The sequence below is a fragment of the Sinocyclocheilus rhinocerous genome, unplaced genomic scaffold (genome assembly GCF_001515625.1).
Source record: "Sinocyclocheilus rhinocerous isolate Xijiao unplaced genomic scaffold, SAMN03320098_v1.1 scaffold680, whole genome shotgun sequence".
NCBI classification, from domain to species: Eukaryota; Metazoa; Chordata; class Actinopteri; order Cypriniformes; family Cyprinidae; genus Sinocyclocheilus; species Sinocyclocheilus rhinocerous.
This window is the reverse complement of record NW_015637539.1, coordinates 328,617-346,546: the sequence shown is the minus strand read 5'-3', so window position 1 is coordinate 346,546 and position 17,930 is coordinate 328,617. Positions and strand designations below refer to the sequence as shown.

General features: G+C 35.5%; 1 protein-coding gene across 1 annotated transcript in view; it reads right to left on the bottom strand.

The window, feature by feature from the left end:
- Nucleotides 1–17,930, bottom strand: part of LOC107749001 (ATP-binding cassette sub-family A member 1) — a 119,004-nt gene that overhangs the window by 60,497 nt on the left and 40,577 nt on the right. Inside the window, exons 11-17 of the mRNA XM_016564039.1 lie at nt 15,465–15,687; nt 8,030–8,251; nt 6,073–6,277; nt 3,808–3,924; nt 3,383–3,554; nt 1,847–1,978; nt 331–470 (exon numbers count right to left, since the gene is read on the bottom strand). Of these exons, the coding sequence (XP_016419525.1) occupies nt 331–470; nt 1,847–1,978; nt 3,383–3,554; nt 3,808–3,924; nt 6,073–6,277; nt 8,030–8,251; nt 15,465–15,687 (1,211 nt within the window). The remainder of the gene's footprint in view (nt 1–330; nt 471–1,846; nt 1,979–3,382; nt 3,555–3,807; nt 3,925–6,072; nt 6,278–8,029; nt 8,252–15,464; nt 15,688–17,930) is intronic.

The window sequence follows — 17,930 nt, the reverse complement described above, 5'->3', positions numbered from 1 at the left end:
TTTTTTATTGCTGAAGTGTGTTGACATTTCTTCTTCTGCATTCTACTGTACGGACGTAAATGTACTTTCCCTTCAGCCTGAGGCTTATTCATTTCACTTTTGGTGTGAAAAGGCTTTTATATTTGCCAAAAATATAACTTTTTTATTTTAAAAACAAACAAGCAAACCCTGTCCAGATTTAAAAAGTAACGCAAAAGTAACGTAACACATTACTTTTCATAAAAAGTAACGTAATTAGTTACTTTTTTGTGGAGTAACGCGATATTGTAATGCATTAATTTTAAAAGTAACTTCCCCCAACACTGATGAGCGCTGCTGATGCAAACACACCTGAGAGGTTCTTGACGAGGTCTTTGCGTTTGTGAGGCAAACCCACGTCTCGAATCATCTGATCGATCTCCTTCTTCACCTCTTTAGAGCTCCGACCCTTCAGACGAGCGTAGAAATAAATGTGCTCTTCCACTGTCAGGCTGAAATGAACAGCATACACACATGAACAAATGATAACTTATATACACACAGACAGAACATATGCAATAGTCACACATACTTGTGCAGAAATATAGAATATATAGTCATAAACAGGAGAGGAGAAGAGATGAGTTTTGTGTAGAACTACTTTCTTACTGATTTCGGTATTATTTTAGTATTATTTATGTGCTATTTGTGTTTAGTAATATTTTTGAATTACAGTAGCATTTATTTTCATATTTTCTGTTTTCATTTTAATTTTAGTTTAAGTTTTAGAAATTTTGCTATGTGTTTTTGTCATTTTTTCGCTTTTTTCTATTGTATTATTATTTCTATTATGTATTCATTTCTATTATTTATTTTCTGTTTTTTTTATATTTCTATTTATCTTTACATTCCAGTTTTAATTCTAGTAATTTTAACACTTCAAATAATTTAAGTTACCTGTCAAGGCAAAATTTCTAATTTTATTTTAAGTTTAAATTTGTCTTCTAATATTTATTTTTGTATTTTATATTTAGAGGAGATGAGTTTTCAGGTATTTGTTCATAAAACACTCATGTGTACAACTAATATCTTATGTCACTGATTTCATATCTTGCTCAAGATTTCAGCATTATTCATATATTATTATAATATTTATTAATATTTTAGTTAGCTTTTATTCAGTTTTCATTTAAGTTTAAGTTTTAGTAATTGTATGTGCTTTTATCATTTTTATAAGTTTTAGATTTTTTTTATATTTACGTTTAGCTTTTTTAAATTAATTTTTCATTTTATTGATTTATTTTAATATTATAATTTTAGCACTTCAAATCATTTAAGTTAGCTGTCAAAGTAACATTTCTAATTTTCATTTAGGTTTTCTAAGTTTAGGTTTTCTATATATTATTTGTATTTTATGTCCGCTTTATTTCAATTAAATAATTATTAATAGTTTTTGTTAACAATAACGACACAGGCTATTAGTTGGATAAAAATATTCACATCCACAGGTTAACTAAAATATTCACGTGAAGAAAGCTAACATTCTTTGTTATGCATGATGCATATCCTGTGTTTCTCATGCATATGTATGAATTGTGAGAGATTAATGCCTCGGTCGTAGAATAAAACTGAACTTGAGATCATTTCATCGCTGAAAAATCTTTTTTGCATGCAAAACCATTTTGGAGTTGAACTGTGATTACCTCCAGTTTTTTTTTTTTTTAAGTATTTGTTTTGAAAGAACATTTTGGTGAACTCTGGCATTAGCTGTCAAACCTTGTTGTCAGATTTTTCAGATTTCAGATGTGCCAGTATTCAGATCTTGAACAAATGCAACACTGAATCTGTGTCCTCTTATGTGTGTCTGTGTTTGTGGAGGAGGTTTTACTCGTTGAAGAGGACGTTGTGTTGTGGACACATTCCCAGGTGAGTCCTGATGGTGTCCATGTCGCTGCGGATGTCGTAGCCGTTAACGTAAGCCGTACCCGAGGTGGGAGCGAAAAGACCCGTCAGTATCGACCTGGTGAACAAGAAAAATAAATGAAAATAAACATGAGCTTTAAAGCCTCTAATGTATGGGAGATTTCATGCTTAGACACCGCATGCCGCTTTTTACTTTGCATTCTTTAGAACTGTATTAAGTGTGTGCATAACATATACAGTGGCACTTAAGTTACAATTAAAAATGTATGCATGCGTTTGCATTATACCTATATATATATACACACACAAACAGAATTGATTACGTTTTAAGAAATACAACACAAGCACACAATGAATGCAACGATGCAAATACATAGTTTAAACTGAAATGACAAGAGTCTCGTAAACTCTGCAGTTAATGTGATGAACTGCATCTGTGTTTGTCTGCTGTTTTTCTGACTGTGAGAGAAGCGGCTTAAAAATGATTTAAAAAGTGGTTCAGAAAAGTTAGTCCAGCATCATTTGTTTGTAGATGTCACTTTCATATTTTCCATCTAATGCAATGAGGTATTTTTAAGTCTAATATGTTTTATAGTTGTTTAAACTATGCATACACATAACCTGCAAAACATATATAACACACACATTTTCATTATTTTTTTTATTTTAGTCATTTTGTTATGTGATTTTATCCTTTTAATTAATTGTTTTTTAATATTAATGTTTTTATAATTTAAATATTTTATTTCATAATTTAATTTATTTTTATTTCAGTTTTAATGTTAGTATTTGTATTCCTTCAAATAAATTATAGCTATACTTTAAGTTAATAAATTCAAATTTTTCTTTCATTTTTTTTTTTTTTTTTTTTGTTTAAGTTTAAGTTTTCCATCTAATATTTTTCAGGTTTTTGTTCATAAAACGCTCATGTGTACAACTACTTCCTTACGCCACTTAGTTCATATCTTGCATAGAATTGCAGTGTTATTTTAGTATTATTTAAATATACTATATATACACATAAACTATAGACTTGAGTCACAAGTCTAAATATCTCAATGCATGTCCAAATATTATCTGGGCTATAGTAATAATCTACCATTTTGTCTTTTTTTAACTTCTATACATACTTTTTAAGAATTTACATATCATATTATTAAAAAACTTCCAGCCATATTTATCCCACTTTAAAGTAATATACAACTCCATAGGTTATCCTTTTTTCTTATATTGAAAAATAGATTTGTTCAATTCTATTTTCTTTCACTGTCTATTCAACCCTGCATTACCAGTGCAAGTGACACCAAAAATGATCCGAGTAGACAAGCAATACGACATTTATAATGCTATAATATGCTAATTATACGCCATCATCATAGCATTTGACTTCACAGCAACTGTGAAAACGCTGCACCATAAACCAACTTTGACGGGGTCCAAAGCATCTAGCGTTTTATTGTTCAAGGTGTATGAGGCATGTGTAAGACTGTGTGAAACCCACATGGTGGTGGTTTTTCCGGCTCCGTTGTGTCCTAAAAACGAGGTGATGTGATCCTGATAGAAGTCCAGACTGAGTCCGTCCACGGCCAGTTTATTTCCCGTCTTATAGACCTTCACCAGGTTTCTGATACAAACTCCAGGCTTCATTCCAGGCGGAGGCTTTTCCAGGAAACCTGCGGCACACGAGTTAATTCAGCTGGATTCTGACGGGGAATTGTCTGTACAGATCTGCATGCTGTGTGTGTGTGTGTGTCTGTGTGTGAGTGTGTGTGTGTGTGTGTGTACCTGTTTTTCTATTCTGGTGGGGTGAATACACACAAACTCGTGGGGACTCGTGTCACGGTGAGGACCTAACGGGTAAACAAGCTAATAAATCACCCAGAATGAAGAGTGTGTGTGTGTCTGTGTCTGTGTGTGTGTTTTTACCGCTCTGATTCTCCAGCTCTTGAAGCAGGTCGGGTTGGGCATCAGATCCCACTGGAGTCCCACACCAGTACGAGGACGTGAAGGGAAAATACCAGGGCTTCGGGATGCCATACTGACCTAAAGAAAGACACGAACAAGTGTTTAAGCACGTCCAATTTTATCTAGGTACATACATACATACATACATACATACAGTTTATTCAACATGGTTTTCTGTAAAGCTGCCTTGAAACAATGCGTGTCTTGAAAAGTGCTGTACTAATACATTTGACTTGGCTAAATATATACTTAATATATAGTCCATTTAAGTTAGTCAGGATTCTCGCACCAGAAACAGAAATCACAAACTCATAATGGAAGTGAATATATCTCATGATCAGGACTTGGAAACTGAAACCTATTCACAACAGGAAAAATACACTCTCTGAAAGTAAAAGCCGGGAACGTGTTTAATGTACAAACGTACTGTATCTGCGAAGCACCCTTTCATTACTTTTACACCTCTATTATTAGCATTACACTTTAATATATTCATATATCTCACTGTCACTTTATCACTGCATTACAGTTTTATCAGACAGTTTGTATCTTGCACTAAATGGACATTTGAGTCTCGCATGTGAAGAGCTGGATTGCTTTTTTCTTTCACTCTTGGAAACACATCTGTGATTCACTTCTGGTCTTTATAATGAACCAGCCTATTATTTGCACTCTAGCATTCAAATGTATTTTTTTTTTAATTGTGTGTCTCTTCTTCTCCCCAAGGCTGCATTTATTTGATAAAAAATACTGTAAAAATTTAAATAGATGTTTTCTATGTGAATATATTGTAAAATGTAATTTATTCCTGTGACCAAAGCTGATCTTCAGAAATCATTCTAATATGCTGATTTGACGCTGAATAAATATTTCCGATTATTATCAATGTCGAAAACAGTTGGGCTGCTTCATGTTTTTTTGTGGAAATCATGATATATTTTATTCTTCTGTTTTTGTTTTTTTTGTTTTTTGATAATTAGAAATTTACCAGAAACAGAAATCACAAACTCATAATGGAAGTGAATATATCTCATGATCAGGACTTGGAAACTGAAACCTATTCACAACAGGAAAAATACACTCTCTGAAAGTAAAAGCCGGGAACGTGTTTAATGTACAAACGTACTGTATCTGCGAAGCACCCTTTCATTACTTTTACACCTCTATTATTAGCATTACACTATAATATATTCATATATCTCACTGTCACTTCATCACTGCATTACAGTTTTATCAGACAGTTTGTATCTTGCACTAAATGGACATTTGAGTCTCGCATGTGAAGAGCTGGATTGCTTTTTTCTTTCACTCTTGGTGTGAACTAGATTACATCTGTGATTCACTTCTGGTCTTTATAATGAACCAGCCTATTATTTGCACTCTAGCATTCAAATGTATTTTTTTTTTTAATTGTGTGTCTCTTCTTCTCCCCAAGGCTGCATTTATTTGATCAAAAATACAGTAAAAATTTAAATAGATGTTTTCTATGTGAATATATTGTAAAATGTAATTTATTCCTGTGACCAAAGCTGATCTTCAGAAATCATTCTAATATGCTGATTTGACGCTGAATAAATATTTCTGATTATTATCAATGTCGAAAACAGTTGGGCTGCTTCATGTTTTTTTGTGGAAATCATGATATATTTTATTCTTCTGTTTTTGTTTTTTTTGTTTTTTGATAATTAGAAATTTTAAAGGAAGAAACTCATTTGTTTAAAATTATATGATTTTTTATTTAATTATTTATATTTTGTTTATTTATATTCAACTTATATATTATTCAACTAGGGCCCATTAAATTGATCAAAAGTTACATTACATATGTTTTTAATTTAAAAACGTTTTTTTATTTATTTTTATTTATTTTATAAAATATTTGTAATCAATCTGAAAAACAAATTGAGCAGCAAATCAGCATATTAGAATGATTTCTGAAGATCATGTGACACTGAAGACTGGAGTAATGATGCTGAAAATTCAGCTTTGCATCACAGAAATAAATTACATTTTAATATATATTCACATAGAAAACAGTTATTTAAACTATAATAATATTTCACTTTTTTACTGTATTTTTGATCAAATAAACGCAGCCTTAGTGAACATAAGACGTCTTTCAAAATCCTTTGTCACATCATACATACTTTTATTTCAAATCATCAAGAAAAAATCAATAAATATGAGATGTTTTCTAGTTGTATGAATGTTTTCAGAGCATCGTACCCGGATAGACGTTCTCGATGTACCAGGTGAGAACCCAGTAAATGAACGCGTCGAACAGCATCATGAAGATGGAGACGATGAAGGAGTAGCGGTCGTTCTCCTGCGGACTGACCCGGATGTTGCTCCACTGAATGCCGATGCCCTGCTCTTCATAACGGGATAAATTCTCACAGCCGTATCCGAACGCCACACACGACAGCAGGCTCTGTTGAGATGGAGATGGAGAGGTCAGACACACATCTGATCCACGCCATTAGCCTGTTAACCCGCACGGCCCAAGGGCGTGTTTAGGCGTGTCTGTGCTTTTAATTACCTTTGTTTTAAAACAATATTCAATCAACTATCATAAACTATATATCATTTGACAGCTAAAACACTTAAGATCCATGTTCTGAGCTTGGTTAACATAAATGCTGAAGGACCGGCCATTTAAACATGTAATGTATATTAAATGTAAATTTTTCTCCCGCCATGTGCATTTTTACTCTGGTATGAATATGAGATCAAAACAGCGGCAATACTGCCATCCACAATTTCAAAATAAACAGTATCTCTCTCTGTGTGTGTGTGTGTGCGTGTGTGTGCGTGTGTGTGTGTGTGTGTGTGTGTGTGTGTAGGATTCACATTAATGGGCCTGCAGGTTCATTCATCTAGACTAGACAGTGGCGCCTGAATGCCAAGACGCTCACACACACACACACACACACACACACACACACACGCACACACACACACGCACACACACACACACACACACAGATAAGAGGAAGACATCCACACACTGCTGAATAGAGCGAATCTCTTCGAGTGAGATAAAGGTCACTCTGATTGGTCACAATGACGGAAGTGCGGCTGTAAGTCATTTAGTTGGTCTTTCTCTTTCTCAAAGGGCAAAAGTGCCCGTCCATCGCTCTTCTCTTCAGGTGTGGGTCATCGCTATCTCTCTCTCTCGCACTACTGTACATCCTCACTGGAGATGAATGGAGGAGCTCCTCCAGAGGAGATCAGAATCTCATCCTGTGGATTTGTACCTTAAGAAGAGCTGAGCGCTTCATTCAGTCTGTGTGAGTAAGTGACGCATTAAATGAACACACAGGTCAAATAACACATTCTTTTCTCTCCTTATTTCTAACTCTGCAGATTATTGTAATATTCTTGTAATAACAAAAAGTACACTTTAGCATACTTTTAACAAGAGTATTTATTACACATAAAAATACTTTAAAAATGTATACTTAAGTGTGAACTGAATATAATGTTTTCAGACACTTAACTGAATGTTAAATGCAATTAAATGAAAATGCATTATAGTTTAAAAAATACATTAAATGCAACTTTAGAATGTTTCTGGCCCACTTAAGTAGGATTTAAGTACATATTTATATGCAATTTCATAATTACGTCTATTGTCTGAAATATGGTTAAAGTGTACTTAAACATTTGCAATTAAACATTTGAAATGACGAAATTCCAAATTAGTGCATTTAAAATATATTAATTGTAATACTGAATAACTCACTAGTTAAAATGATCATCGAGTTATTTACATGTGGTTTAGTATGTTAGTCAACACATCAAAATAAGTGTACTTCTTTAAAACACGACAAAATATTATTAAAATATGATGATTTAAAATACTTTAAAGTGAAACTTTTAATTTGACATTATTACAAATGTCACTTTAAAAAGTGTACCTAAGTGTTAGAAACAGTCATGAAAGTGTCACTGTTTAAGTCACTTAAGTGGTCTTTTAATTAATTTATATTACATTATATGCAAGTACAATTTTTTTAAATATACTTGTAAGATTTGAAGTACACTACAAGTGCCCATTCAGTACAATTAAGTGCACTTCTTTCAGAACTCCTGACTCTGGATCTGCTTTCAGCATCTGATGATTAGATGTATTAGGACACGAGTCCTCCGGGTTGCTGCAGAGGTGTGTTGAATGTCTCACCGTGGCGATCTTGGCGCCGAAGCCCATGACGTCCCTCCAGGTATAGCAAAGCACATGAGGCAGGTAGAGCAGGAAGTAGATGAGGCCCCCACAGGCGGCTGCCAGATTCGCCCGAGAGAAAAACACACTGATGAAAAAGCACTGCATGACAGTGGCCATGCAGAAGACCAGGAGGAAGACAAAGATCACAGACGGGTCGCTGTATCGCAGAACCTTTCCATACTGAGAGAGAGAAAGAGAGAGAGAGAGAGAGGAGGAGAGAAAAATAATGGAGCCACATTGTTATTGTCAAACAGTTGCTGAGGCAAAAGACGGATTCGTCTACGGAGCGTGAAGACATTCGGACGTAACCGCGTGAAAGCTTTTCAGAGCCTCTAATGAACGTTGCATTTGAGTTTCCATGGATGCATTAATAATACAACCTGATAATTACAAACACATTGAAAAGCCACTCGTCTGAGAGAAGATATTACATCTGTCAAGAGCAGTGATAGAGAGAGAGAGATGATTAAAAGACAGGTCTGTGATTGAATAAGCGGTGGGCATCATGGCTCTGGTGGGTTGAGCTAAATAAATCGTGTGTGCACTCGAATATAAGCTCATCTGTCATGTTCTTGAACCTGCTGGTCCCACACAGAGTCACGCTGCCCAACCAAAACCGTCCATTCACAAACACTGCACCATCTGATCCGACACCAGCTTTGACACTACAGAGCAGTGGTTCACCATTGGTTGACTGGCTAATTAATAAATAAAATGATCGCTATCATTAATTTCATGATAAAGTGCTTCAGGAACATACCTCACAGTTATGTGTTGGTGAATGTAAGTTGTTGGCTTTTGGTAGCACTTGGTCAATTTCTATGATAAAATTATAGATTGGAGGAAGAACGAAAGGGCGAAAATGACGTTCAAATGAGAGTTGGGATATTAGGCAGACACAATTTCTGGGATGCGCAAGAAAATATTTGTAATAGTAGAAAAAATATCTAATTTTAAATTTACCTGCTTTCATATGCTACTTGCTGTCAAACGTGTGCAAAATTAATATTCCTGAATTCAAATAACCTTTTGATAACTGCATGTAAACTGACAGTTTATTTGTACACACAGAAAGAAAAAAAAACATCTAATTTAACTGCTTTTATTAAGGTCAAATATATTGTTTAGCATCACTGGATTAACCTAAATACATTAATGTATACCAATAAAACTATTTTATCGGTTTAATAATGTAGAAATAGCCCTTTATTATAAAGTTACCAGTTTTTACAGAGTGCATTAGGCTTCATGGCCTTCATGTTTACATTCCTACTAATCAAGACTGATGAACTATGTGCAATCAATACATTACACTAACAATGAGTAAGCAGCAAAAATCAGTCTGCATTTGGTTATTACAGTTTATTTATTATGCCTCTGGTCGTTACTATATTTAGATGCAGGTTCAATGAACAACTGTCAAAGTATATAAATAATAACTGGTGATCTTTTTTGGTAACCAGTATACAGCGGCGCTTCCCAACCTTTTTGACTCCAAGTCCAAAGTGTTAAATATGAAACATGATGAAAAGTGTAATAAACTGATAAATCAATTAAACATATTGAATTGTAAAATTTCAGAAGTTTACGGGTGAATTAAATTGAGGATTTTTAGTTGTTTTACCAAAATTTAAAGCTTATTTTGTTTATTTAAAAACTTTTTCGATCATCTTGAGGCCCATAATGGTATACAGTGTTTTTTTATTTTTTTTGCCTTTCATGCTCATCACGTTGGTCTAGCTGCAACAGCATCCAGCTTTACCAGCTTGAGCAACTAATAGATCATCACTGTCTATTAATAAAAACCAGTTAAGACTATCTTGGAATTTAAGCCGAGTCTAACCAGGTTTTCATCTTTTCAGCAGGACAGGGCAACTAATAGATCATCACTGTCTATTAATAAAAACCAGTTAAGACTATCTTGGAATTTAAGCCCGAGTCCAACCTGGTATTCATCTTTTCAGCAGGACAGGCTAAAATGTTTATGAACCACTACTAGTGCAAAGCTGAGTAAGCTCTCTGATCCAGTGTACTCCAGATCAGATCTTGGATCCAGTGTACCGCAATGTTTGTGAATGGCAGTGAATCAGCGTTAATCACCTTGAGAATGACAGTGAGGAGTGCGGCGCTGACAGCGAGGGGCAACGTGCTGCTGATGGCCCAGCTCAGCCAGTAGGTGGAGCTCTTCAATCCCATCATCCTCACAGTCTCCTTCAGACGAGCCTCCTTCTCCTGAACCACACCCTTGACTATCAACGCAACCGAGAAGATCCACGCCAAAGTCATATATAGAGGCAGGGAGCGACTCAGAGATCGCAGAAACCTGCACATGCACACACAAACAAGCATGAAGACCTCCTTGCAATGCAAACTTCATTCAAAGAGTTATTTCACATATATACAGGCCATACAACCAAGCAGATCTACAATCTTCCCAAACTAACAGGTTTTCTATAAATCATTTAACATGGACACCACAGAAAATATGCTATATGTCACTAAAGCCCTGCGGCTGCAAAGAGCTGCCTCTAGGTCGTCTGTCCTCATTTGACTGGATCTGTCTACTGCCTTTAGTACAGTAAATCACAAAATACTCCTGTCCAATCGGCATCACAGGAACTTCACCCCGCTGGCTTGAGATATATGTCACTGGTAGATTATTCAGGGTATCTTGGAGGGAAAGAGAGTCACAGTCACATCAACCGATCACTGAGATACCGCAGGGTTCGGTGCGTGGCCCACTTCTCTTCTCAATTTACACAACACCGCTGGAGACGATCATTCCGGCACATGGATTTTTTTAGCACTGCTACTTCTTGTTTCAACCTGACAGCCCCACAGCAGGTGCACAGATCTAGACATGTCAACACTATCTTACCTACACTCATATTTATAAGTTTATGCTCCCTGCAGAAGTCTGCTGTCAGTGAGTAAGTGGTGCCTCATGGTACAATCACAATGAGGCATAAGATCACTTCCTGAACTTTCATTGTCACTGTACCTTAACAGAAGGATCTTTTCTTTTTCTATTCTAACAGTATTTGAGATACATCAAATAATAACTTTCATGGCCACTTGACTCCCAAGTATGCAATCTTAAAACAGTGTCATTTGACTGACTCACTGGGCACAGTTGTAACTGCCTACTCAATATCAAACACACAAGCCATTTCACTTTTTTTATGGCATTGTTATTTTTCTATATGCATGATACCTGTTACACTTTGGGGCCCCAACAGAGTTTTGGGAATTTTGTTCTGTAGTTTGATTAGTTTAAGTTACCACTATCCAATGTAATTTGTATTTGCCAAATCTGCAACACTGCTGCATGATGTAGTACTTGCTGATGTACAGTACATGCGCTATTTCTGCTAAACCCTTGCTGAATCCAATCAGGATTTTGATGACAATTTAAGTTAGTGATAATATCCTAGGTTCCCAAGTGTTTAGAGGTCAACCTGCTGGTAAATACATATCTAGTCCTTACAATTTTTAAATGATGGGCAAAACATACCTCCATCAGCTCATCTACTCTGGCTTTTAATCAATAGAACTGTGTAAAAATGGTCAGTGCATCTAAATAGGAAAGCACACAGCAATGCATTTAGCCAAAGTGATTAATAAACTCCCAGTAATGCAAAATTTTCAGCTAAATTTTAAATCCAGCACTAATCTGATGATTCCCTGCACATTCTATCCATTTTCACCATGGAAACGAAGAGACGATGAAAGAGTTTCGGAAAGTAACAGGCTGAGAAAGCTGAATAATCACACCGCTGATTATAAGGAGTTCTATAATGGGTCTGTGACAGGCCAGCTGTCATTTTCCTTTTCCTGAGCTTAGAGAAGCACAGAATTGACCTGTTTCACAAGAAAAATAAATACACGACTGCAGGGTAAAGCTGATTCCGCTACTGGTTTGCGGCTATAAAATTAGCATACTTCTCATCTTTTCCTTATTGTGTATTCCATTATATAATATACATAAAAATGAATTTACATTTGGTGAAAACTGATTAGGTCATACTTATTCCCAGCACAGATGCACAGATGGTTTCCAAGAACAGTGAAATTCAACCCAATGCAAATTCAATATATTGAAGCTGGTATTAAAATGACAAAGATATTGTGTATTCCCATTAGAATGAAACCAGGTTATTCTGTCTGTTATTTCCCAGATAATCATGTACACAGTATCCACCTTATTTTTTAACACGGAAGCAAGCTTTTTTCTGTGAATGTGCGAGACTTCCGGTTCATTAGCCGCTGAAGGGAAATAACAAGAAGAATAGCAATGTGCAGTAAATGGTAAAACTGTTTGCTCTACAAACCAGTGTTTTCATAATTAAGATAATCCATTAAATTAATATGGTAAGACACACCAATTTGCAATATCAAGCAGCAAAAAGAGCTGTTTTGTACAGCTAACAATAGCTGGAAGCGAATGAGACCAGAAGCCAGACCCATAAAAATCACAAACGGCCGCGCCCGATCTTATGGGAAAAATAAGGTGGATACTTTTACTCCAAAATCACAGTAACAGAGCAGCCGAGTTCAACACGGTAGTGTGCCGTAAATAATAACTAATAATGATGACATGTGCAATGTGCAGTGCTACATCATTAGGTTCGCTTGGGAAAATGACAGATAGATAATGTATCTTAGCACATCGCTAGCATGTTTTAACATGCCATTAACATGATCTAACACATCACTAGCATGTTTTAGCATTTTGGTATCAGTTTTAAAACATGCTAGCAACAAGCTCAACATGCTATAAACATACTAGCAACATGTTCACAACATGCTTAACATGATAGCAACATACATGCTAGCAACATGCTAAAATGTTAGTCATTTATTAAAACATGCCAATCCATGCTAGCAATGTGCTAAAACATGACAACATGACAATTCATGCTAATAATGTTAAATGTGCTAGAAACATGATAACAACATTCAATTTAATGTCAACAATGTGCTAAAACATGTTAGCCATGTGTTAAAACATGCTGAAAACGTGCTAGCAACATGTTATAAAACATGTTAATTCAGACTAACAACTTGGTACACATGTTTGAAACATGGTAGAATCCATGCTGACAATGTGTTAAATGTGCTAGAAACATGCTAGCAACATGTTAATCCATGGTATCAACATGTTAAACATGCCAACAACATGCTAATTCATGGTATCAACATGTTAAAAATGTATTAACAACATGTCAATTCAGAATAACAACTTGATAAACATGCTAGAAACATGCTAACAACGTCAAAACTTGCTAGCCATGTGCCTAACATGATAAAAACATGCTACCATAGTGTTAAAGCATGCTAGCAACAAGCTAATCCATGGTATCAATATGTTAAACATGCTAGCAACATGTTAAAAATGTGTTAATAACATGTTAATTCAGAATAACAACTTGATAAACATGCTAGAAACATGCTAACAACATGTCAAAACTTGTTATCCATGTGAATAACATGCTAAAACATGCTACAATAGTGTTAAAGCATGCTAGCAACAAGCTAAACATTCTATAAACATACTAGCAACATGCTAACAACATACTAAACATTAGAAACATGTTAGCAGCATGTTAAATATATGGATTTTAATATGACGATGAGCGGTTTTATGATGATGGTAAGAGCATGTGAATGAGATAAACATTAGTGAGATGACAGAAGTGTCTCTGAGAGAAACTGAAAGCTCATTCTGGAGGAGTTCAGGTCTGTGAGGGAAGTGAACTGACAAAAGATGATTTTCCCAGCACTGCACGCTGTAGTTCTCACATTGAGCGCCAACATGAAGAGCCGGCGCGAACAGACAGAGAGAACGAACTAAATGAACTGACACGGGGAACGACATGACTGTGCAGTTTAGTTTAGAAAGAGACCCAAAGCGCCTGTGGCAGTCTGAAGCTGTGCGGATGTTGCTGGAACTCCCTCATAGCGAGAGTGCTGTCAGATGTGTGATGCTGCTTTAAAACAAGTTCAAACATTCACACAATATTTAATTCATATTAATATTTAAGAAGAAACAGATTCCAGATCTCGGCCGCTATTGGAACTCATTGGAAATAAGTTTTGCCTGTAAACGCAAGCGTGGAAGCACTGGAAGTGTGAAACAGGCCAATCCTCAAAGCGAGGGAACAAACACTTTATCTCCATGCAGATAAACACAAAATACTCTGGAAACTGCGAAAAAAAAAAAAGCTCTTTAAAAGACGATGGAGGGAGGCAGCGAGCGATACGGAGGAGGTCGGCTCTGAATCATCAACAATTTGATGCTGTGCATATCAAATTAGCATAATAACCCAATTTAGAGGAATCAAAGATCAACCCGTTTCTGCTTGATTTGCCTCAATTCTGGAGTAATCGTTTCCCTGTAATTATTTCCACTGTGATCACGAGCATCAAAACCACAAAGCACTTTGACTTTATAAATGTGCAACCTCTCAACACAAGCACCTTCCTTTCCTCTCTGCTAAATGGATTATTGTGCCTTTTAACTTCACATTTGAGCTTTTCTAACTATTTTTCTTAATGACTTTAATTGCATTGTAGCTTGACTTTGTCATTTCTCATGCTTTGTATTCAAAAGGGTGCAAACAAAAAGGGATGAAAAACATAGCATTTATGCATATCATAAACCAAATAAAATAATTTATTTTGAATTTGGCTCAGACTGAACTGATCTCTCAAACTGAACTGTATGATCAGATGACTACTGAATTCACATTCACATTTGATTTCATGTTGACCTTCACAATGCGAGCTGTGTGTTCTCAAAATGCTTTGTGGTCATGTTGCTTGATTTCTGTTTTCTTTCGGTCTTATTTTGTGATTTGTTTGATTATTCAGCTTAACTTCTTCTTCAGGGATGCAAACTCATCAGTGATAAAAAAGGTAAACAAGATGCAAAACTGAGACCTTTAAACTCTCAATTTAGTTGAGTTTATATACACAATCTTAAAAAAAAAAGAGAAAAAAAGTTTAAAACATCTGATTTAAAACCAATTCATTACGACTATACTGAATATTAATAATAATTTATATTAATATTATTATTATTATTTAAAAATTACAAATTTGTAAAAAAAAAATGGTTGGCATGTGTTACGTTCCCAAACTCAACCCAAAATCCCAGCACTTGCAGAGATGGAGGTTGTGTGGAGCAGCATTTACCGAGTCGCTCTGAGACGCTGAAAACACAGAATCACAAGCTGCTCGCGTATAAATGAACCCAGAGCTGCACTTACTCTTACTTCATTTCAAATGCCAATTTTCACCATAAAGCGACAAGTTTGCATCCTTGCTTTTTTGATTGATTATTCGGTTGACATTTCTGTCTTTGGTTTTTCAGAGTTTCGACGCCACTAACCTTCACCATGACCGAGATCAAAGCACAGGGAATGGTCAGCAGAACCATGTTCTCTATAAACCAGCAGAACCACATGGAAGAGTTCCGAACCCCGACAACCCGCAGAACCTCCTTCAGACGGAGCTCCTTCTCCAGAACCAGGCCTTTGATGGTCTGGCAGGCCGTGTAGATGAACGCCAGCACCAGGAACATGGGCAGTATGGTGCCAATGGACGAAACGAAGCTGCAGGAACGACCAGAGCTGATTCAGAACATTGTGTCATCATTCACACAGTTCATTCTGTGTTTCACAGAAGAAGAAGAAGAAGAAGAAAACATTCGGGTCTGGATTGAGTAACTCTATAAATGACAGAATTTACATGTTTGGGTGAACCAGTGTTATTTTAGTATCACTGATATACTATTATTTTTTACTAATTTACTGTTGAGTTTTACTATTGAGTTTTTATTAATATTTTGAATTCAATTTTATTTTTTATATTTAATTTAAGTTAAAGTCCTACAGTAATTTAGTTGTGTTTTTGTCAAAGCAAGTTACATTTATTTGTATAGATTTTTTTTTTCTCACAACACACATTGTTTCAAAGCAAGAAAATCATGATGTTAATGTTTCTAATATCTTAACATCTTCACGTCTTAGAGCCGCATTTAGCAGATTAACGTTGGGCGATAATATAGTTACATTCTGTGATGATATAAACAAACACTTAATTTACATTTAAATGTATTTCAAGCAATGAAAATGGTTTTAATTTGAGTTATTTTATTACTTTAACTTTTTGTACTTTTAGAATGAGAATGAACACAGAATGAGAAATGTTGCCTTGGCAACTAACTGAAATAAAATACGTTTTTAATATATATAAAATAATATTTAAATGTTTAAGTTAAAATGTTTATTTCAAGTAATGACTTTAAATAAGCGCGTCTGATATTATTGTGAATGAATCCGGCTGTGCTGGATGATCTTCCCGCCACACACACAGCTCAGCGTCAGTATGATGCATCATCCGATGCCGCTTTGATAATACAGTAAGCCAGTATTAAAGTACTCTCATAAGGCCAGGAAAATGTCATGTCAATATCGGAGCCGAAGGTTCGGGAAACAAAGTGCTGTCTGCGCTCAATTAGCTAGCAGCTCAAATATATCATGTGCTCTCAAAATATGACGAGCTATAGATTTCTCATATCGGATCTGCTTACCTTTCATAAATACAGTCAGGGAGAGACGCCACAATACAATTAGAGCTGACACCAGAAACAGCTGAGGGATGGTGATAACAAACTCGTTAAAACGCATTAATTCACCATCATCTCTCACTCAAAACTCTCTGTATTGTTCACACAGCTGTTAGTCCTGATCTGAAACGCTACATACGGTTGCATTAACTTCGCTCTTAACAAAGAGCACTCTGCTTTCTGTTCTGCTTTCTTATATATCATTTAGAAATAATGGAACATGTAATATGGATTTGTGGCAGTAGATAAGCTGTTTTTATCCAGTCAGGCCAGAATCCTCTGGAGGACTTACTGAGGCATTTACAACATGAAACTCTTCTGCCCCTTACATTTACAATTCAGATTTAGGCTTTTTGTGCAGTGAAAAATGACTCAAACTCTCTGTATTGTTCACACAGCTGTTAGTCCTGATCTGAAACGCTACATACGGTTGCATTAACACGCTTTGGTTATATAATTGGCATTCTATAGCCGATTTGAGGAGAGAAAACACTAAGAATGAACTGATAACTTTGTTTAAATGTTGTGTTTGTGTTGTTTTAGCGTTACTACACAAACAATTTAGCACTGAATGTAACTTTAAGTGCACAATTCCTCACCTTACGGACTAGTTCTGAGTGTGTCTGAGTTTATATTTTCGTACAAATAATGGTAGTAAAAAAAAAAAAAAAAATTTTTTTTCTTAAAATTATAATCTTTTGTGTTTCAAAAAAGAAAGAAAGCCATACGGGTTTGGAACGACATTCATGCATAAATTATCCCTTTAACTGGTTTGGCCTTCAAATTGTCGAGTGTCATTTTCGGCATCAAATATTGCATGCAGGTCGTTTGTTTCCATGGGTTTACGCATCAGCCGATCAACTGCCATTGAGATGAATGGGAATGCTAACGGATTGCTTTCTCTAGATACGATTAATCCTTGAGGCACAGTGATTCGCTCTTAACAAAGAGCACTCTGCTTTCTGTTCTGCTTTCTTATATATCATTTAGAAATAATGGAACATGTAATATGGATTTGTGGCAGTAGATAAGCTGTTTTTATCCAGTCAGGCCAGAATCGTCTGGAGGACTTACTGAGGCATTTACAACATGAAACTCTTCTGCCCCTTACATTTACAATTCAGATTTAGGCTTTTTGTGCAGTGAAAAATGACTCAACACAGACACACACACACACACACACACACTCTCTCTGAAAAGCAAAGTAGCATTCTCTCCATTCTCTTT